This window comes from Sander lucioperca, chromosome 4 (assembly GCF_008315115.2).
Source record: "Sander lucioperca isolate FBNREF2018 chromosome 4, SLUC_FBN_1.2, whole genome shotgun sequence".
Taxonomy (NCBI): domain Eukaryota; kingdom Metazoa; phylum Chordata; class Actinopteri; order Perciformes; family Percidae; genus Sander; species Sander lucioperca.
Genome location: NC_050176.1, coordinates 27550938 through 27573437, shown reverse-complemented (window position 1 = coordinate 27573437; position 22500 = coordinate 27550938). Strand labels below are relative to the sequence as shown.

Sequence of the window (22500 nt, the reverse complement as noted above, 5' to 3'; positions counted from 1 at the left end):
GTAGAATATGACCAAACACAATATTACCATGGTCTCGCAGGCTTTTTTCACATCACTTTTTATTTACCTAAATTAATAAAATATGTATCAATAATAATAAAAAATGATGTATTGAAGCAATTCAAAATATGCTAGTGCACTTTCTTTTATAAATTTGAATTCTCGAAAAAGTGGCTGGTAAAAAATAAAAGTGGCTGGTAAAATTGGGCATCCACCAGCCACTGTGGCTGGTGGGCAAAAAAGTTAATTTCCCACCCTGGTTGGAAAAGTGGAAAGACGACCCAAAACGGCTTTTCTTAGTTTTATTTAGTTTCGGTCGACTTTGAATGAAGTGTATTTCACGATGCTAAGATTACTGTTTATTTACATGGAGTCTGGTGGGTTTAGTGAACGTAATTTCGCGGATGTTTTTATGTTTTAAAAAAAGGATCTTACTCTTTAACAGAAAGGTCGACCTCTTTAGAAATCCTTTCCACAATGTTGTCAGACACTTAGAATAATAATCTGAGTCTGTCAGCAGCAAAAATAGAACTACTGTGAAGGTAAATACAAGCTGGACCATTACTATTAACTCACATTGTAGCTTGTTTCTCTGCTGCCGACTGCAGAGATCTCTCTTAATACTGGACCAATGTCAGAGATTGTTGTTCCCATCAGTCACTTGGACACAGAAACACAGGAACATAGGGGTCTAGGCTGAAAAAAACGGTAGTTACCCTTTTAAATAGGGACGTAACGATGCATCGCGAATCGGTAAAAAATGTATATAAATGTGTAAAAAGATAAAAACCAGTTGAGATAAAAAATAAATAGTGATGTAGTTTTTAAACGTCCTAGAGCGTAATCTACATTAGATTTCAGACGTCACCACGTCTTCTTAGTTTATTTATTTGAAGAGTTTTTTTTCTATTTATTTAGTTATTTTGATCGAGAATTTGTTTATAAAAAAATTAAAATTATTTTTTATTTAATTTTTGTTATTTCAGATAAAATACAATTTCAGCTGCACTTTTGTTAAGAGGACACATCTGTTGTTTTGCACAGTTTATAGAAATAAAAGATATTTTTTCACTCTTGTCTGCAGCTCGTTCTGTGAAAAGAAATCCTGAGAAAAACGTGAACTTAAAAAAAAAAAATCGTGAATCGTAGCAGGGCGGCTGGATTATGGAAATAGATCGTGATCACGATTATTTTGGTCAATATTGAAATCACGATTATTGAACACGATTACTCGTTGACTTTTGGAAAGATGTTGCAATTATTGAAGTTAAAAAAAAAACTGTCAAAATAATCTTTGTGCTCGATTATTCGGTGTTTGTGATCATTAGGAGCTGAAATTGTAATCGCGATTAAAATTTCAATTAATATTCGATTAATTGCACAGCCCTAAATCGTAGTTTTGTGTGGTTTGGTTTAGCGCACATACAATTCATGATCACTACTTCTATTGAATTTTGGATTTCATTCAAGTTTTGGCATTTCAAAAAAATTGAAATGGTTTCAAAACTGTATTGTGAATAGGGTTGGGTACCGAAACGCGGTGCCAATAGGCACCGGTTCCGACCTAAACGGTAGTAACGAGACCGAATAAGAACGAACATTTCGGTGCCTGACTTCACACTCCACTCAACAGTAGGTAACGTTAGCCTAGCTTTAGCTAGCAGCTGGATTAAACAGGTTAAAATGCTGACAGCTAACGTTAAACAGTGTAAAGTGTGACTGTATTTCAACAGTCTGCTCTGCAGCGCAGCAGATGCCGACGTCGGAAAAACAGACGGTGCGTTCACTGAAACTGGTAACCTACAGCCTCGCGGTGCATTCAAAGTTATTGTAAAATACCCTTTTCCCATCTGGTGGTTGTTTTTGTCATTCAACAGCAATTTACTGGTGAAATAAGTGATTGTTTATTATAAGTTATAGTTATTACATTACTATTAAATCATTTCATTTTGACCATATGGCCGTAGTAATAAACAAGTTGTTCTTAAATGTTGCCGACTGTTGTTTAGTACCCTTCTTTTTTTTTTAACTTTCTTAAAAAGTATCGGTTCAGGCACCGGCACCGTTTTAAAAGTACCGCTTTAGCACCGGTATCGGGAAAAACCAAACCATACCCAACCCTAGTAATGATCCACTTTTGACTCTCTGAAGTGTCTGATTATCCATCAACATACGTTCCCTCTAATATTAGTCTAAATATTTCATCATTTCTGCTTTTTTAACTAAAAAATTAGGTATCATTTCCTACAAATGAGGATTATTGTCCATGAATTCCAAAAACAAGTGTAAAACCTAGCGGTAATAGTGGTGTTTGGGTAATAAAAGTGTCTTTCGCGATGTGTTTACAGTTGATATCACGATGACAATTAAAAAAATATATATACATTGTGCAGCCCCCAGTGTGGATCTTGAACACGTACCTTTTAATGCAAATATACAGCGAAATAAAATAGTTTCAAAAAGACTATTTTGTTTTCCTCAATCCGTTTCATTTCAGATCTAATTATTCTGTTTGGGACTTTGACTGAAGAGCTGATTTTGGTTTTCTTTGACTGCTGTGCCAGCCGCTCAAACATTCCTCGTCCCTCCTGCGGAACTCAACAAGTCTTGTACTTGTTGAGTTCGTCTTGCACGTTAATATCAAAGGTCCCATGACATGATGGTCTTTGGATGCTTTTATATAGGCCTTAGTGGTCCCCTAATACTGTATCTGAAGTCTCTTTTATATAGACCTTAGTGGTCCCCTAATACTGTATCTGACCAGCTGCCACTTTGCTCATTTGAAAGCCATGATGTCTCTCTCTCTCTCTCATGGATGGGCCAAATTCTCTGGGCGGGCAAATCAGAGAAAGGGGAGGTAACCTTTCCCCTTATGACGTCATAAAGGGAAGATTCCAGATCGGCCCATCTGAGCTTTCATTTTCTCAAAGACAGAGCAGGATACCCAGGGCTCGGTTTACACCTATCACCATTTCTAGCCACTGGGGGACCATAGGCAGGCTGGGGGAACTCATATTAATGTTAAAAAAACCTCATAAAGGGAAATTTTCATGCCATGGGACCTTTAAGGTGGATTCTGTTTGGGGAGAGCTGTAGTGCATTAATGAAAGCGTACCCACTGCTACTACCAGCTCTACTCGACCCATCCTCTTTTTTTCCGTTGCAGATTTTAGTACCGCCTCATGCGTGAGGCGAGCGTGGCTGGTCGTCATAGCAACGCCGCAGGAAACAGACGTGACCTAACGCGACGTGCGCACACAGAACGTGGAAGGCGTGTAGCGTTTTAGATTCTCTGGATCACATTTAGAAGACACATTTAGTTTCAAAAGAAGCAACGATAATCCATTCTGGGCTTTTCCCAAATATTTTGTTGCTTCATTTGACATTTTTGTTGCGTTTTCAATATTTTTGTTGATTTTTTACGACATTTTTACAGCTTTTTCTTTTTGGACCGAGTTTTTTGATACTTCTTTCTGAGTTTTGTTGCATTTTTTTCTCCAAAGTTTTTCACGTTTTTTTCTGACATTTGTCGCCTTTTGACGCTGAGTTTTTCTTTCGACAACTTTTCTGATGTTTTTTGTCAGTTTCTCAATCCATGCAGACACGTCCCAGGGACCTCCCTAAATAGTTGGAGATCTCAACCCCCCCAAATTAACCCAAAGTTACACCCTTGCACCCGGAGATACACTGGTAAGAACCAATGAGGTTAAACCATGTATCAGCTAATTTAAACAGCTCAGCTAAATAACAAGTTCCTTCCTGAGACTATTTAGCAGAGCCACCGTCACTGCGTCTGGAGCCTAGCCCCGTCCAAGACCATTGTGACTGGTTTAAAGTGCTCATATTATGCTCATTTTCAGGTTCATAATTGTATTTAGAGGTTATATCAGAATAGGTTTACATGGTGTAATTTTCAAAAAAACACCATATTTTTGTTGTACTGCACATTGCTGCAGCTCCTCTTTTCACCCTGTGTTCAGGTCTCTGTTTTAGCTACAGAGTGAGACCTCTCACTGCTGTAACATCTTTGTTGGCAGTCGCACATGCTCAGTAGCTAGGTAAGATCACATGCTCAGTAGCTAGGTAAGATCACATGCTCAGTAGCTAGGTAAGATCACATGCTCAGTAGCTAGGTAAGATCACATGCTCAGTAGCTAGGTAAGGACTACTAGCCAGTCAGAAGCAGAGTATGAGGGCGTGCCCTGACAGTAGCTAGGTAAGATCACATGATCAGTAGCTAGGTAAGGACTACATGAGCTAGCTAGCTGTTTCTACAACTTCAGTAGTACAAGGCAGGATTAGCCGGGAGACTTCTTCTAAACGAGGGCGCACTTCCAACTTTGTGTGGAATACCTGCAGAACAGGGACATGGAAGTAGTTCTATACAATTTATTTTGTAGATTAGGGTGAATTTGTGTGTGTTGTATCAGTGTTTTGCCATTGAGAACGAGCTAGCATGCTAACGGTTAGCCCCCTAGCCCCCTCGTCTCGGCTAGTGACGTAGAAAGCCGTGCAGATTTTGACCAGCTCACCCAGACACTGAAGGCAGGACACATTCAGAAACCGTATCTCACTCTAAACAGCATGGATGGTTTTTTCAAAGTTTGTATGCGTGTGGAAGCACCAGAGACACAAAATAATCCCAGAAAAAGTGATTTTTTCATAATATGGGCACATAAGCGTTTCTTTTTCTTCTCCTTTCCCAGAATGCATCTGTGGTGTAGCCAGACCTTTACTCCACAACACTGTGATAGAGCTGGCTATGCGAGACTAGGAGAGCAATAAAATTTAAATAAATTCATGCGTTTTTACCAACGAGTCAAAAAAATGTCTGCAGGAAAAAGAAAGTTTTCCCAGTTTAGTTCCCTCCACATTTGTCCTGCTAGTCATCTGCATGCAGTACTTCAGTTCACGGTCTACAGCCTCACTTAATGTACAGCCACTAAACCCTCTTCTCTGCGTTCAGTGGATGCTTCACTAAACTAACATCCATCACATAGCAGCCAGTATCAAATTCATGTTGCAATAGCAACATGAATTTGATTCAGAGTGCTTCCCTAAATGACTCTTGCATTAAAGCGACATCATCTTGCCCCCCCAAACATTATGTCTCTTTGTAGTCGTGTTGTGTCTCTTTGTAGTCGTCTTGTGTCTCTGTGTAGTCGTGTTGTGTCTCTTTGTAGTCGTGTTGTGTCTCTGTGTAGTTGTGTTGTGTCTCTTTGTAGTCGTGTTGTGTCTCTTTGTAGTCGTGTTGTGTCTCTTGTAATTGTATTGTGTCTCTGTGTAGTCGTGTTGTGTCTCTTGTAATTGTATTGTGTCTCTTTGTAGTCGTGTTGTGTCTCTTTGTAGTCGTGTTGTGTCTCTTTGTAGTCGTGTTGTGTCTCTGTGTAGTCGTGTTGTGTCTGTGTAGTCGTGTTGTGTCTGTGTAGTCGTGTTGTGTCTCTTTGTAGTCGTGTTGTGTCTCTTGTAATTGTATTGTGTCTCTTTGTAGTCGTGTTGTGTCTCTTTGTAGTCGTGTTGTGTCTCTTGTAATTGTATTGTGTCTCTGTGTAGTCGTGTTGTGTCTCTTGTAATTGTATTGTGTCTCTTTGTAGTCGTGTTGTGTCTCTTTGTAGTCGTGTTGTGTCTCTTTGTAGTCGTGTTGTGTCTGTGTAATCGTGTGGTCGTCTTGTGTCTCTGTGTAGTCGTGTTGTGTCTCTGTGTAGTCGTGTTGTGTCTCTGTGTAGTCGTGTTGTGTCTCTGTGTAGTCGTGTTGTGTCTCTGTGTAGTCGTGTTGTGTCTCTGTGTAGTCGTGTTGTGTCTCTTTGTAGTCGTGTTGTGTCTCTTTGTAGTCGTGTTGTGTCTCTTGTAATTGTATTGTGTCTCTTTGTAGTCGTGTTGTGTCTCTGTGTAGTTGTGTTGTGTCTCTGTGTAGTCGTGTTGTAGTCGTGTTGTGTCTCTGTGTAGTCGTGTTGTGTCTCTGTGTAGTCGTGTTGTGTCTCTTGTAATTGTATTGTGTCTCTTTGTAGTCGTGTTGTGTCTCTGGCGGAGGGCTTAGGGGGTAACTTTATGCAATTTCCCCACCCCCAAATATTTTCCGTCTCTTTGTAGTCTAGAGCAGTGTTTCTCAAATGGGGGTACGCGTACTCCTTGGGGTACTTTGGAGCACTGCAGGGGGTACGTGAGATTTTTAAAAAATATGTTAATTTAAAAATATCTCTCATGCATATTTCCCTGAAAAATTATACTATAAAAGTAAATTAATTTAGTAATGGATTTTAAACATTTTGAAGTAGCATTTAAATGTTTTTCAGTTGTTTAGTTAATCAGACAGGGGTGGTGCAGCGCTGTAATGGACCTCTTTATACAGGCTTTTTTTCCCCCAAAAAATGCTTTGCGCTGGTCAGGGGGTACTTGGCACAGAGAATATTTCACAGGGGGTACATTATTGAAAAAAGTTTGAGAACCACTGGTCTAAAGCAGTGTTTCTCAAATGGGGGTCCGTGTCCCCCTAGGGGTACTCTGGAGGACTGCAGGGAGTACGTGAGATATTTAACAAAATGTGTAATAGCTAGAAGGCTGTTGTCCACAACATTGTTCCTCTTTATTAGGGATGTCCAGATCCGATCACGTGATCGGAAATCGGGGCCGATCACGTGTTTTCAAACTCGATCGGAATCGGACGTTACCTCCCGATCAGGACTGGGATATATATGTATATATATTCTCATTATTTTTTAACACATCTATAGTTATGCGGTGGCACAGAGTTAGACCCTTTTGACTCCACACAGAAACAGCAACGCGTGCGGCATGACATCACTTTGTTGCAGAGACGCTATTGGTTAAATGCCGGCAAAGTAGAACACGGAAGCAGCTTGAAGCGGAAAGCGCGAGTATGTCTGCGGTCTGGAGGTATTATAAAGTTGAATTATTATAGAAGTATCACATCGGGACATCCCTACTCTTTATAGAGACTTTTTTTTTTTCCTACAAAAAATGTGACATCTGTGTCGCCTTCTTTGGACCTAATCTATCCTTCCTTCTACTTTTTCAGTTATGTCACAGTTTTTGAAGTTTGTGATACTATTTTGACCTATTCTTGCCTTCCTTCCTTCCTTCTTTCTACCATCTTTTTCCAAGTTGTTGTCTTTTTTACAGTTATCTCCTTTTTTCATCAGCATTTAAATGTTCATCAGTTCCAAGGCTGTTGTTTAGTAAATCTATCTCTGACAGCGCTGTACTGTTCCTCTTTATATAGACTTTCCTTTCTACCAAAAATGATTAGCGCTGGTCAGGGGGTACTTGGCTTAAAGAAACTATTCAAAAAGAGGTACATTATTGAAAACAGTTTGAGAACCACTGGTCTAGAGGATGGATACCCGAACCGAGCCGGGCCGGGCCGGGTTCAGACAGATATTTAGAAATGATGTTCAGGTTCGGGTCAGGCTCGGTCACATCAGCGCGATAAGGCATTGAACATTTTAAATTTAAAACAGCTGATTATGTAGGTCAGGTGCGCGCCTGTGTTAACGTGCAGTTGTTGCCCGTGTGAGCTGATGACCTCATCTGTTGACATTTCTGAATGCCTTCCTACTGTTGCTTAATAAAAGCTTACCACACAAACAAACGTACATGCGTCATTTGTATCAGGAAAAAATTAGATTTTAACTGGGTCGGGCTGGGACACAAATATCTTAATGTCTGTTGGACTCGGGCAGGGCTCGCTGGAAGGCACTAGGATTAGGCCGTGGTTAGGGTTAGGGTTATGATTAGGCCGTGGTTAGGGTTAGGGTTATGATTAGGCCGTGGTTAGGGTTAGGTGCCTTGAAGTCGACGTTGGGGGCTTAAAACACCATCGAGCTGCATAGACAGGACAAGAAATCTAGTGCAGTGTGGACAGTAGCGCTGTGCTCGATTGAAGGAATTCTTAGTCGACTAACACTCATTCAATTGTATCGACCAATCGATTAGTTGATTTAATCGACAGATCTGTAAATCTGAGTTTCTCCGCTAAGAGTCACCAAAAGCACCACTTTAATTCTTGTGTTTACCAGAGATGTGCTCGTACGTTTCTTGGAAATAAGTCATTCAGCATGAAAAAAAAGCATAAAACACGACTAATCGACTGAAGAAGTCTTAGTTGACTTTAGGGCTGCAACTAACGATTATTTTCATAGTCGATTAATCTGTCGATTATTTTCTCGATTAATCGATTAGTTGTTTGATCGATAAAAATGTCAAAACATGGTGAAAAATGTGGATCAGTGTTTCCCAAAAGCCTAAGAGGACGTCCTCAAATGTCTTGGTTAGTCCAAAACTCAAAAGATATTCAGTTTACTGTCACAGAGGAGAGAAGAAACTAGAAGATATTCACATTTAACAAGCTGGAATCGGCGAAATCTTATTTCTTTTAATAAAAAAATGACTCAAACGATTAATCGATTATCAAAATAGTTGGCGATTAATTTAATAGTTGACAACTAATCGATTAATCGTTGCACCTCTAGTTGACTTAGACCAAAACGACCGATTAGTCGACTAATCGACTAAGAGGGGGCAGCCCTAGTGGACAGTAGTACACAGTTGGTTTACAGGAGGTGGTTTAGAGGAATATCAATTAAATATGAATATGTGCAGTGTAATAGCAGTTACCTTATAAGAGCAGAATAAGTATGGCTATGAGATATGAACAATGTATGAACAACATGTACGGATATGTGCAACGTAGTAGCAGGGACATTAATTTATGAATCTGACCTACAATGAAACATGTGCTTGTATATTTAGGGACGGTGGGCGGTAACCAACCCCGCCTCAGATCAGTTTATCTGCCAGATTATTTATTTAAATCTGAGACATGAATCTGAGCGGCATTGCTTCACGGCGTTCATGACAGTCAAGCTGCAGCAGCAGTGTGTGTCAGACTGCTGACCGCCGGGCTTTTCATCGGGACACAAAAAGAAAAAGCTACGCATCAACTGTCATATCAGATGCACAAAAATACGCATAGTTGGACGGGGTTTTTGTCCCTCGTGGACATGACAAGATGACAAGAAATACACCACACAGAGCCCGGTGGCCCAAGGGCGTGACTTTGGGTTCAACATTTGGGGAACATTGGACCCAAAGTTACACTACGGGGGTGGGTTGAGATCGCCATTTTAGAGCAAAATTGAAATTTTGAGCACATCAAAAGACTTCATTCTCTGCATTCTGGTGAATTTTCCTGCAACAATTTGTGCCTTTTCTGCATTCATTTTAGAGGGGTTGAAATTAATCAAATAATGGATTTATTTTAGGTTTATTTAACAGGGACAATGCACACTAATAATACATATGAAAATGTAAAATGTGCCAGAATTAGCCAAAAGGCTATTTTACATCTGCTGTCCCTGGACAGATCGTACAACGTCACACCTAAAAAGACAAAAAAGGATTATAATAGTACATATAGCTTTAGCCCAATACAAGTAAAATTGGACTATAAATGTAAAAGTTTTAAAAAAAAATGACAAGATCAGCATATAAACAAGAACAGATTGTCATTATCAGCATCAATACCCACACACACACACACACACACACACACACACACACACACACGCTAAACGTTCAGTCCATGTGACAGACAGCCTCGTAGCAGGACAGGAAAGACAAAGTAGCAGCAAGATTTAGTGTCTACATGTAATGTCGACGGTCCTGATGACCTGTTAGCCTCTTTAAGTTAAATTTAATGCATCGAATCGTGGACGTGGACGATGCTGCATCGATAACCGGCCGGGCCATAATCGATTATTTCTGTTTACAGTTTAACGTAGGCCTAACAACCTTTCTGTTTGCATATTCTGGTGTGTTTTGCGCATTCAGGAAGTGCCATGCGCTCAGCGCTGTAGCTTTAATATCCAATTTATTTAGTATCAGAGCACTGCAGAATGTTTTGGTTTTTGAAGCTTGAAAAGCTACGAATTAAATATCCTAAATGGCTTTAATTGAAAAATGTATTTGACGCATCCAGATATCGAATCGAACATGATAATCGAATCGGGAGATCAGTGAAGATTCACACCTCTAATAACCGTATTTTCCGGACTATAAGTCGCTCCAGACTATAAGTCGCATCAGTCAAAAAATGCGTCATGAAGAGGAAAAAAACATATAAGTTGCACTGGACTATAAGTCGCATTTATTTAGAAATTGATTTCACAAAATCCAAGACCAAGAACAGACATTTAATCTGGAAAGGCAAGTTATTCAACTACACAGCAGCACACAGAACAAGGGGCTGAATACGGTAGGTGTAACACATTAACAGTTATTCAACTACACAATAGCACACAGAACAACTACCAGGGCGTGGAGAAGTAACTGCAGCGTTGACGAGCCTCTCCCAGCAGGACGCTGTTCAAGCACCCATCTGTGGACTCGTTCCTCCAGCTCTGGCCATCTTGCTTTCAGCCCGCGATTAGCCGATTAGCCGATTAGCTTTCTTTGTTTCCTTCATTGCAGTAAGAGTCACCTTTTCGCCAGTCCCTCACAAGTTTCTCTCTCACTCCAAACTGTCTTTCTGCTGCTCGATTACCGTTTTCGGCTGCATATTTTACTACCTGCAGTCACCTGCAGTTTCTTTTCTTTCTCAGTTGTCTTTAGGAGCAGCATATAGTTGTCACAAGCCTAGAGCGCCTCTCGCGGCTGTAGACGGTAATGTTTTCAGCATGAAATAACATTTAAAAACATGTTAAATTATATATATTTTTATATATAAGTCGCACCTGACTATAAGTCGCAGGACCAGCCAAAGTATGAAAAAAAGTGCGACTTATAGTCTGGAAAATACGGTAATTTATGGGGCAACTGTCTTTATTTATGTAAAGGAAACTAGGTTTTTTTGGGGGAGTTGCACTGGCCAGTTTTGTTAGTTGTTGCGGCCACGCTGGAAATTATAATTTGGCTTTACACTAGGGCTGCCACCTCTTAGTCGATTAGTCGACTAATCGGTCGTTTTGGTCTTAGTCGACTAAGATTTCTTTAGTTGATGAGTCATTTTTTATGCTTATTCATGCTTAATTACTCATTTCCAACAAACTTATGAGCACATTTCTGGTAAGCACAAGATTTAAAGTGGTGCTTTTGCAGGATTAATTGTGGAGAAACTCAGTTTTACAGATGGTTAATTAACTACATTTATATTGTGCTTTTCTAGTCTTAACCACCTCTCAAAGAGCACAGCTCTGTCGATTACATCAACTAATCCATTAATCGACAAAATCATATAAGTGTTAGTCGACTAAGAATTTCTTTAGTCGAGGACTGCCCTACTTTACACCAATCGTAGCGATGTAAATGTAGCCTCAAAGTCTCCAGCTGTCTGCTTGTATTTAGTGATTATGATTATTAGGGATGGAACGGTTTGGTGCATAATCACGGTTTTGAGGTTTGCAGTTTAGTTCGGTACGTTTTTGGTGCAGGAATATTGCCAATTGTTATCGGGGGGTCGTCTTATATTCAGGTCAATAACGTTTCATGAAATGCATAGAAAAAAATCATCACAGCCGTATTTAAAATGAGCCACTTTTGCATCGTTTTCTAAAGCTTAGTTTCCCTAATTTCCAAATTGATCCACATTTCAGGGACCATTTTTTTTTTTGGGAAAAACACTCTGATAGTATGAAGATCCCGGCGCACAAAAACAACCAGACCTGAGATCAGCTTCTTTCCCACTGCCATCACTAGAGATGTTCCGATCCAGTGTTTCCTCTATGTTGATGTGACCGTGGCGGCCCCCCCCCACGGCAACATTTCTGCCCCCCACGGTATCAGAAATAGGGCCGCATTGTTAGAGTGCATGTCGGAGAACAGCGCGGACACACGAGTATAACTAGCCAGTCGAGATGGTGTGTGTACGTCCCTACTGTAAGTAGTATAACTTCTGTTGTCAGATCATTTAAGCCTGGTCTAGCAAATTTAAATGAAGTTAACTGGTGATTTTCGTTGTTTGTATTCTTCACCTGCGAGCTAAATTGCACGTGGCTGTTGATTCGATATATAATAGCGATTGCTGAACGCACTCGTCCACGTTTGTATTTTAGGTGCATTATTTACATGCTGAAGTAGTTACACTGCATTAAGATAATGTAATTAATAGTAGGTTTACTGTTATTTGCTGCAGAATGCTTAGCCTATATGTCGAGATCAAACTTGGCCTATATAGTAACTCAAAAAATACAGTTCAGTCACAACAGAAAATATGCCTCATTGTGTGTGAATAGAGGTGAATAAATATATTAGTTTGTGTTGCAGCGAAGTGTCAGTTCGATCCGATACTGCCTAAAACGCTGGTATCAGTATCAGGAAGTACTGGAGTTAATGCACCGATCAGATACCACGTAATAAAGCCCTAAAGAAAATCTACGTTAAAGTAGTTTATTTATGTTCTTTCTCCGTTATAACTGACTGTCAAACTGCAGAATAAAAGAAAGTTTGGGCTCATGTTTGTTTCACAAAGAGTTTAACCTGAGCCAGACTGACAACAAAGATAGAAATATCACATCCATACAGAGATAGTAGTATACAGCTGTTATACATCATATCATCATACAGAGATAGTAGTATACAGCTGTTATACATCATATCATCATACAGAGATAGTAGTATACAGCTGTTATACATCATATCATACAGAGATAGTAGTATACAGCTGTTATACATCATATCATCCATACAGGGATAGTAGTATACAGCTGTTATACATCATATCATACAGAGATAGTAGTATACAGCTGTTATACATCATATCATCATACAGAGATAGTAGTATACAGCTGTTATACATCATATCATCCATACAGAGATAGTAGTATTGTCTTGATATTATGTGTTATTTGTATTTCTGTGTATTATGTTGATATGTGCCTATATGTATAATGTTGTCTCTATTGTACAGTATGTGTCTATATTACATTATGTGTCTACTGAATGTTTACTACTACATGTCTATTTGTTGTTGAATGCATAGAGTTAACACCTACTGAAGTCAAATTCCTTGTGTATGTGTAAGTATACTTGGCCAACAAATCGGACTCTGATTCTGAAAAACAGCCCTTTGCTGTGCACGGAGGGCCTGAACAGAGAGAGAAATGTGTGTGTGTGTGTGTGTGTGTGTGTGTGTGTGTGTGTGTGTGGTTTTTTTTTTATTCAGCTGGCTCAGTGTGGGCGTATTCTTACTCGTGGCAGAACTAGGGTAATCGCTGTCCACACAATTTTTTTTTGGATTCATCGTTCCATTTTTAACTCGCATTAAGATTTGAACTCTAAAAAAGGGAAACGCTCACCGGCGGCGTACGAGTGGTCACAACATACAGCACGGTCCCGTTTCCCAGCGCAACCGCTCTCCCAAATCATATCACGTTTGCTGCCTGGACTGGCACAGCTTCAGTACCTCCACTATACCGTGTGATGTAACATGGCCCGTGTGTGTGTGTGTGTGTGTGTGTGTGTGTGTGTTGCACTTACAATAATAACTGTTACCTGCCTCCACAAAATGAGGAAAACCTTCACTGCCGGCTTGCTTAGTCCTTCAGGCTACATTTTACATTGCTACGTTTTGGCTTTTAAAGTGCCCATATTATGACAAAAATCACTTTTTCTGGGATTTGGGGAGTTATTTTGTGTCTCTGGTGCTTCCACACGCATACAAACTTGGGGGGAAAAACCATCCATGCTGTTTAGAGTGAGATACGGTTTCTGAATGTGTCCTGCCTTCAGTCTCTGGGTGAGCTGGTCAAAATCGGCACGGCTTTCTACGTCATCGGCCGAAATATTTGGTGTGTGCTAACCCAGGGCTCAACATTAAAAAAAAATCCCCACTGGCCCCCAGGGCCAGTAGATCAGAGTTTTGCTGGCCCCTTCTACATTTTTACTGGCCCTGACAGAAATATCATAGGTGTGATTGGCAAAGGACAAAAGAGCAGGAAAATATACGCCGCACCTACCATGAAGCTTCAGAAAATGGTTCTAACCCAGCTATAACTATATATATATTAATATATAAATACCCAGCTAGCCACTGCCACTGGATGTTGTGCCATTAGCAGTAAAGCTAGACCTGGGGTCATCAACTACATTTTTTCAAAGGGCCAGAATTATTTTAAGCAGACACTCCGGGGGCCGGACTTTCAAATAAAATGTATTTATACCTAATATGCATATTCTTGTTTGATATTTCACTTTCTTACTAAATTAATGCTATATTTTTTTACATGTATTAGTGTAAGCAAACTCCTATGAAACATGGAAACTCCATAATGATAACTAGATAGGCTACTTAACTAGAAAATGATCTCAGATTAGGGGACAGATCACTGAGGAGTGATGGTTAAAATCTTTGATTACTGAAACGTCGTTGTAGTATGCAGTGGTCTGATTGGTGGAAAATGCTTGCAGAAAGAAAGGCCTGCAGAAAGAAATGGCCCGATGGCCCGGGGCCAGTAAAAAAGTATGTCGGGCCAGTCACTGGCCAATCAACTAGCCCGACGTACTAGTACTTCTAGCTAGTAGCCCAGTACCTAGCTGCTGAGCATGTGGTCTTACCTAGCTGCTGATCATGTGATCTTACCTAGCTGCTGAGCATGTGCGACTGCCAACAAAGATGTTACAGCAGTGAGAGGTCTCACTCTGTAGCTAAAACAGAGAGCTCAACACACAGGGTGAAAAGAGGAGCTGCAGCAATGTGCAGTACAACAAAAATATGGTGTTTTTTTTTTTTTTTAAATTAACCTATTCTGGTACAACCTCAAAATACAATTATGAACCTGAAAATGAGCGTAATATGAGCATTTTAAGCGTTAAGTTTTGAGCCAAAAGCGATCTCCGTGCACACATGTGTTTTTAGCTCCAGTAGAAGAACTAATCTCAGTTTAAACTAACACGCCCAAACCAAAATATGTCATCATCATTCTGGTATACTGGACATAAACAGGAAGCAGCGTGGTATCCTACAGACTACAAAAAAACATCTTTGTTTGGTACAGATCCTCGCAAAAATCACAAAGATTTAATATTAGTCAATAAAAATGAGAATAATGATACAAACATGATCATTCCCTTCAACATCGTGAATCATACTGCAATCGCAATATCAGTCAAAATAATCGATATAGATAATAATATATAATTCCCTCATGCCGTGCAGCCCTACTCTAGGTGTCTGCTCTACTTCTTGACTATACACAATTAACTGAAGGCAAACTAATCAAATTGAAATGTAAGATGAAGATTGTTAGGCTAACCTGTCTGTTTGGAGCAGACATTTCAGGCATTTCTTCAGACAGAAAGGCTTTAAATCTGTACATAAACTTGTGTAGTTTCTGTGTTTTTCTGAGTAATATTACTGGATTTGGGTTTATATTAACTATTAGCTTAACTTAACTATCATCTGTTGATCACAGCTTAGCTTTTATTTTTTTTAGATCAAACAGATAGACAGCTATAACCCTAAAAAGTAAAGGTTGAACGATGTTTTGACAGAGCTTCCTGACAAATCTGCCATTTCTAACGTAAGACAATCCAACACTTCCGGTCAATATTTTCAAAATAAAACCGTACGTTGCAGAGGGAAACTGTGAAACACTATGTTGTTGCTTTTTTAAGACAGTTACACTTAAGGGGTCCTGCACATATGTGTACAATGGGCTCTTTATGCTCCCTGTAGGATTAGTTTATAGATTTCAATAATAGAACATATACAAAATTATGTATTTTTAAAAAGGTAAAAAAAAAAAAAAGAATTTGTAATATTTATTCTGTTACGTATACAACATCTGCTTACTTCCTCCACCACTGTTTATATCACTGTTAATTACATACCTTTGATTTTTAGGATGTTGGTCGGACAAAACAAGACACACAAACACTATTATTTACCTGTTTTTTTTAACTATTCCCTAAATGACAAACCAAAAAGTTAAAAAAAAAAATAGTTGCAGTCTTAGTTAAATTTAGATTACCTATTAAGAGTAAAAACAATGGATTGTGTCTTTCCGAATTACCTTCCAGATTACAGCTTTAATGTATTCAGGCGTATTGTTTTTCTTCTTTGAAGCTTTTATTTTGATATGTCTTAAAGTTACGACACTTCCGCCGTTACTGTGTTGCGCACTTGACGCACCTCCAGCTAGCTCCGAGCTAGCCTGCTAGCAAAACCGTAGCAGTATTTCTGTATTTCCTCAGCAGCTAACTAGCATTGTGGCCGTATTACACCGAGCCACACGTCGACGTTACTTTATACGTGGATGTGTGACAATGTGTCGGTTGAAAGAAGCATAAATAACACACTAATTAACCAATACTGTCATAAACAAAAAATACGCTACGCTCTTTTTTTTTGTAATGGCAGCACTGTGCTAACGGTAGCTAGGTTAGCCTGAAGCTAACAGTGCAGTCGAAGGAGGAGAAGCTTGGGGTTTTTTTTTTTTTACAAAATGACATTATCATTTTAAAAATTAGTAAGCAAGACTGTATTTTACTTACCATTTTTGCCTCGAGGGGGTCTGACGCTGCTTGGAGAGTGATTTAAAGCTCCGTTAACGGACGAGATGTGTGAGTTTTTACGGTTAGATACCGACCACCGGCTGTCTGACTTTACGGTTTCTGACAGCGGGGGAGAGATTCACTGCAGCGCCAGCAGATAGAGCCGCAGAGGGGGGAGAGAGAGAGAGAGAGAGAGAGAGCGAGAGAGAGAGCGAGAGAGAGAGAGAGAGAGAGAGAGAGAGAGAGAGAGAGAGAGAGAGAAGGGGGATTGAAGAGGAAGAGAGGAGGAGGAGGAAGGAGGAGGAGTGGAAGGTGCAAACCGAAGCTCGTCTATTGTAAAGAGGAATCACTCTTTTTCATAATAACAAACACGTACGTACTTACTTACGCATACTTATTCTAATATGCATCTTGCACACTACTTTGCACTATTTCTTTTTGCACTTTAGATCCCACTCCATGTGTACTTGTCTTGATATTATGTGTTATTTGTATTTTTGTATATTATATTGTATATATATATATATACAAATATAATATACAATATAATATACAAAAATACAAATAACACATATATACATACATATATATATATATATTCTCTTTTTGTTTTTTAAGCTGCTAAAACTATATATCCTATCTCAATCACTTATTACTCTATTTATTATCTCGTGTTTTTATGTGTTTTTCTGCAAATGTGTATGTGTTGGCTACCTGTTGTGAACCAAATTGCCCCTTGGGGACATTAAAGACATTTCAAATTCAACTGTATATTATATTTGTATATAGATATATATATATCTATATATATATATAGATATATAGAGAGAGATTTTTTTTTTTATGCTGCTAAATCTCTATATATATCCTACCTCAATCAGTGCTCTGTTACAGTCACAAGTCTACTTATGCCCTGTCTTTTGTGTTCTGTTGTCTGTCCTGTCCCTTGTCTGTCTTAAATGCTCTACTTTAAGTAGTAATTGCACTTTATGTAAAGTCTATAATGTGTGTGCACTAAAATGTAGCCTGTCTCGAATGTCGTTTGTATATAATGAAAACTGAAATAGAGCATTTCTTTGTTTAATATTTAATCATAGCCTACATTAAAACAGGCATAAATAAATTGGTTTTCAAATTCATTAATTAATCCATTATTTCATAGAGGAACTATAAAATATGAGTTTCAAAGTTAAAAAATAAAAATACATTAGTGAATTACTAAATTTAAAAAAAGAGCATTTAAAAATGCAATTTTAAAAAACAGGAATAACTAATTGAATTAAGAATACAAGAATTAAAAAAAAAGGGCATTTAAAAGGTCAACTCCTTTCCCCATTTTCCATTTCCCTTCTGCTTTTCCCTATCCAATTCAAACTCCAATTTGAAAAGTCATTTCACGAGATCACGGAAGGCTTGTATCACGTGGACGCACCGACAGTTTTGTTGTCATTACTTACAATTCCTCATGGGGGCGACAGAAACTACGCTCTATGGCTTTCAGGCCTTTGGGGCCTTGTGCTGGTTGGTAAACAATGCAAATTAGCATGGAAACAAGCTCTCTGATTGGCAAACAGCTGGCCTATTATATTCATAGCTTTCAGTCACGTGACTCAGTCATGCATTTGACTGCTGTAGATGTTTATGGTTGTTCTCATGTGAACTCCTTTATATCCTGTTGGGTAGTTTAATCGACAGAAATGCGTCATGGTCTATAATGATCATCATATGCTTATGCACATTACAACACATTCCTGATTTCAAATAAGTGCAAATAAGATCAGAACGAGGGAGAGAATACCATGGCAGTATTGAATAATTGGAGCTCAGACACAATTTTGTAATTTTCTAAATTTCTGATCCTCTGAGTAAAAACAGAAAACTGAAAAGTTTAAAGATCCAATTTTGTAATTTGTCAAGATGGAAAAAAAAATGAAAAATTGGATATTGGAACCCATTTTTTTGTTTTTCCAAATGTCCAAATGCTGATAAGCGTTACACTGACCAATATGCACTACATTTTGGATTTGAGGCACAATAAACTGCTTGTATATTACACATACATAATGTTCATGTCCTTACCTTTAGAGCCCTGCGTGGTCAAGTTCCTCCCTCCATCTCCGACTTGTTGACAGCTTCATACGCCCACCCGTAGTCTGAGGTCATGAGGTCAGAGGCTATTAGTGGTTCCCTCTACTCATTTTAGAACCAGAGGGGACCGATCATTCCCAGCAGCGGCTCCTAGGCTGTGGGATGTCTCGCCTCCCTCTCTACGTTGTGTGAATTCTGTCCAATCTTTTAAAAAAGCAATCGAAGACTGCTATTTCAAGCAGGCTTTTAGTTAGTCTTTTTTAAAACTTTGAGTTGGGTTTTTATGGTTGTTTGTTATGCTTTCTATTCGTATTTACTAGGGCTGTCAAACGATTACATTTTCTTGATCGCGATTAATCGTCGAATTTCTATAGTTAATCGTTAATTAAATAATGTTTTATCACATGATTAAAATTCTATTACTTTGCATTTCAGAACAGTTTTTAAGTCCATATTAACAATGGAAAGCCGTTCTTACCAGTGGATCTTGATTGGGAATCAAATGAATGCAAAGAAAGTTACTTTATGAACTTGATTTTAAGATTTGTATTTGTTTATTATATATTTAATCTAGTCACACATTTGAATTTAACAACAACTTTGAATGCACCACGAGGGTGTAAATTACCAGTTTCATTGAACGCACCGTCTGTGTTTTTCTGACAACAGCAGCTGCAGATTGTTACATCCCGGTGTTGAATCCTCTACAGTGAAATACAGTCAAACTTTACACCGTTTAGCGTTAGCTGTCAGCATTTTAACCGTGTTTAATCCAGCTACTAGCTAGCGGTAGGCTAATGTTAGCTGCTGTCGAGTATAGTGTTAACTAGCTAGCGGTAGGCTAACGTTAGCTGCTGTTGAGTATAGTGTTAACTAGCTAGCGGTAGGCTAACGTTAGCTGCTGTCAAGTATAGTGTTAACTAGCTAGCGGTAGGCTAACGTCAACTGCCGTCGAGTATAGTGTTAACTAGCTAGTGGTAGGCTAACGTTAGCTACTGTCGAGTATAGTGTTAACTAGCTAGCCGTAGGCTAACGTTAGCTGCTGTCGAGTATAGTGTTAACTAGCTAGCGGTAGGCTAATGTTAGCTGCTGTCGAGTATAGTGTTAACTAGCTAGTGGTAGGCTAACGTTAGCTACTGTCGAGTATAGTGTTAACTAGCTAGCCGTAGGCTAACGTTAGCTGCTGTCGAGTATAGTGTTAACTAGCTAACGGTAGGCTAACGTTAGCTGCTGTCGAGTGTAGTGTTAACTAGCTAGCAGTAGGCTAACGTTAGCTGCTGTCGAGTATAGTGTTAACTAGCTAGCGGTAGGCTAACGTTAGCTGCTGTCGAGTATAGTGTTAACTAGCTAGCGGTAGGCTAACGTTAGCTGCTGTTGAGTATAGTGTTAACTAGCTAGCGGTAGGCTAACGTTAGCTGCTGTCGAGTATAGTGTTAACTAGCTAGCGGTAGGCTAACGTTAGCTGCTGTTGAGTATAGTGTTAACTAGCTAGCGGTAGGCTAACGTTAGCTGCTGTTGAATATGCGATTAACGCGTTAATGCTGACAGCCCTAGTATTTACATTTTCTTGTATTTTAATTTGTTGTATAGCACTTTGTGAGGTACTATACAAATAAACTGTACTTACTTAATATTTTGCATTTAAAGTTTGTGTATTCGAGGGTTATTAGATACCCACTGCTACATAAAAATAATCATGTTTATAATAACTACAACCCTTACTATAACTGTTGGTTCAGTATGTTTTATTCACAAAGACACTTTACACTCCTTAACCACATAACCAAACAGCAAGGGTTATGCTTTAAGATAACTTAACGACAAAAAACAACAAAGAGATCATATTTGGCAAAATCAATCCAGCCATGCACGTCAGGAGGAAAACAGAGAAAAGAAAAGAGTTATGGCGCAACAAATGTAACACGCAGTGAAGCACTTACAGCCCCGAGTCCCAAAAAACTAAAAGACACAAGAAGTTGTCCCCTTTGAAAAATCTTAAAGGAACACGTCGACTTATTGGGACTTATTGTCTGTCTTATTCCCCGTATCCCCCAGAGTTAGATAAGTCCATACATACCCTTCTCATCTCCGTGCGTGTCGTAACTCTGTCTGACGCCCCCACCGCTAGCCTAGCTTAGCACAGACCCTGGAGGTAACCGGCTCCATCTAGCCTACTGCTCCCAATAAGTGACAAAATAATGCCAACATTTTCCTATTTACATGTTGTGATTTGTAGAGTCACAGCGTGTACAAATAAGCTAGCGGTGGGTGCGTCAGACAGAGTTACGACACCCACCGCTAGCTTAGCTTAGCACAGATTCGCCTTTCTGAGAATATAGTTCCCAGTATGTATACGGTTAGAAGATGGCTGTGTGTCATGTGACCTTGTTATTTGTACACGCTGTGACTCTACAAATCACAACATGTAAATAGGAACATGTTGGTGTTATTTTGTCACTTATTGGGAGCAGTAGGCTAGTTGGAGCCGGTTACCTCCAGGATCTGTGCTAAGCTATGCTAACGGTGGGGGCGTCAGACAGAGTTACAACACGCACGGAGATGAGAAGGGTATGTATGGACTTATCTAACTCTGGGGGATGCGGGGAATAAGACTAAGTCCCAATAAGTCGCCGTGTTCCTTTAATGGAAAGGTCTGGTGATATTTTTCTTTCTTGAAAGGCCAGTTTCAATGCTTATCTGTTTTAGACCATTTGAATATTTTCTGCTATCATAACTCACGTTTTCTGCAGCTGGACATATCGGCACATGACATCCAGGCGTCTAACGTTGTCCTTTAATTGCTATACCTGATTGTTTAAACAGTGTTTAGGTGGATTGATTACAATAAATAACACAATGCATAACACAGAAGAAAAGTCAAAACTATTACAATGATGTACACACTCTCTCTCACAGACACAGCCGCACAGTTATTAATAAATAAGATCAAATACGTTTCCCACCCACCCCCAATTTCTTTAGTCGAGGAGAAGCCCCTTATAGCTGCAGAGTGCAGCTTAAAAAATAAGTTAACCCTTGTGTTGCCTCATGATCGACCATGCACTTGTTGTCCTTCTGGGTCAAAATTAACACTTGTTTTTTTACCGTTTATTTTATATTTTTGACACATTTTCTGACGTTTTGTCACTTTTTTTCCACACTTTTTTCAATGTTTTTGTCACTTTTTCCAAGTTTTTGATGCTATTTTTCACTAACACCAACTTATTACCAATAGTTTTACACGTATTTTTTGGAATTCATGGTCAATAACTCTCATTAACCACTCCCGCCAGAAAAATGCGATTATGCAAATGCATAATTCAATGCATAATCAGCCAAAGTCCGCATATTTATGCGGGGGGGGGGGGCCACATTTTTTCAAATACGCCGCACTTTCGACGCATGAATTGCAGATTTCCGCGCAAAATATGCGGGGCTTGCATGATTTCATAATCCCCGCATTTTCGTTGCAAAAAAGTCACACATATATCTTAGCAGAAAGTTGAAAAATGTTGCGTTTACTTCACACAAGAGCAGCCGTTTCCCCCTGTTGCCATGGGAACGTTATGAAGTGACGTAATTACGCGACGTGAACATCATCGAAAAGCTGCAAACCCCGCGATGAAGCCACGATGAAACCGCAGTTTTTGCAACTTCTCGCAATTTCATAATTTTTTAAGAAAACCTGCCGCATAAGCAAGGATTTTTTGCCCGCAACAATCACAAAAAAACTCCACATTTTTCTGGAAGGACTGATTAATAGGAGATTATACCTAATTTTGAAATGATGAATTATTTTGACTAATATTAGGGGCCATCCACACGGAAACGCTTTTTGGTATAAATGCACACGTTTAGCATCGTTTTGGCCGATCGTCCAAACCAATCCTGTAAACGCACAGCCTG

General features: G+C 39.2%; 1 protein-coding gene across 1 annotated transcript in view; it reads right to left on the bottom strand.

The window, feature by feature from the left end:
• LOC116059221 (calcineurin subunit B type 1-like) overlaps positions 1-16757 on the bottom strand; it is a 77729-nt gene extending 60972 nt beyond the window's left edge. The window contains exon 1 of the mRNA XM_031312178.2: positions 16507-16757. Coding sequence (XP_031168038.1) covers positions 16507-16509 — 3 coding nt within the window. The 5' untranslated portion in view covers positions 16510-16757. The remainder of the gene's footprint in view (positions 1-16506) is intronic.
• Positions 16758-22500: the final 5743 nt, after the last annotated feature.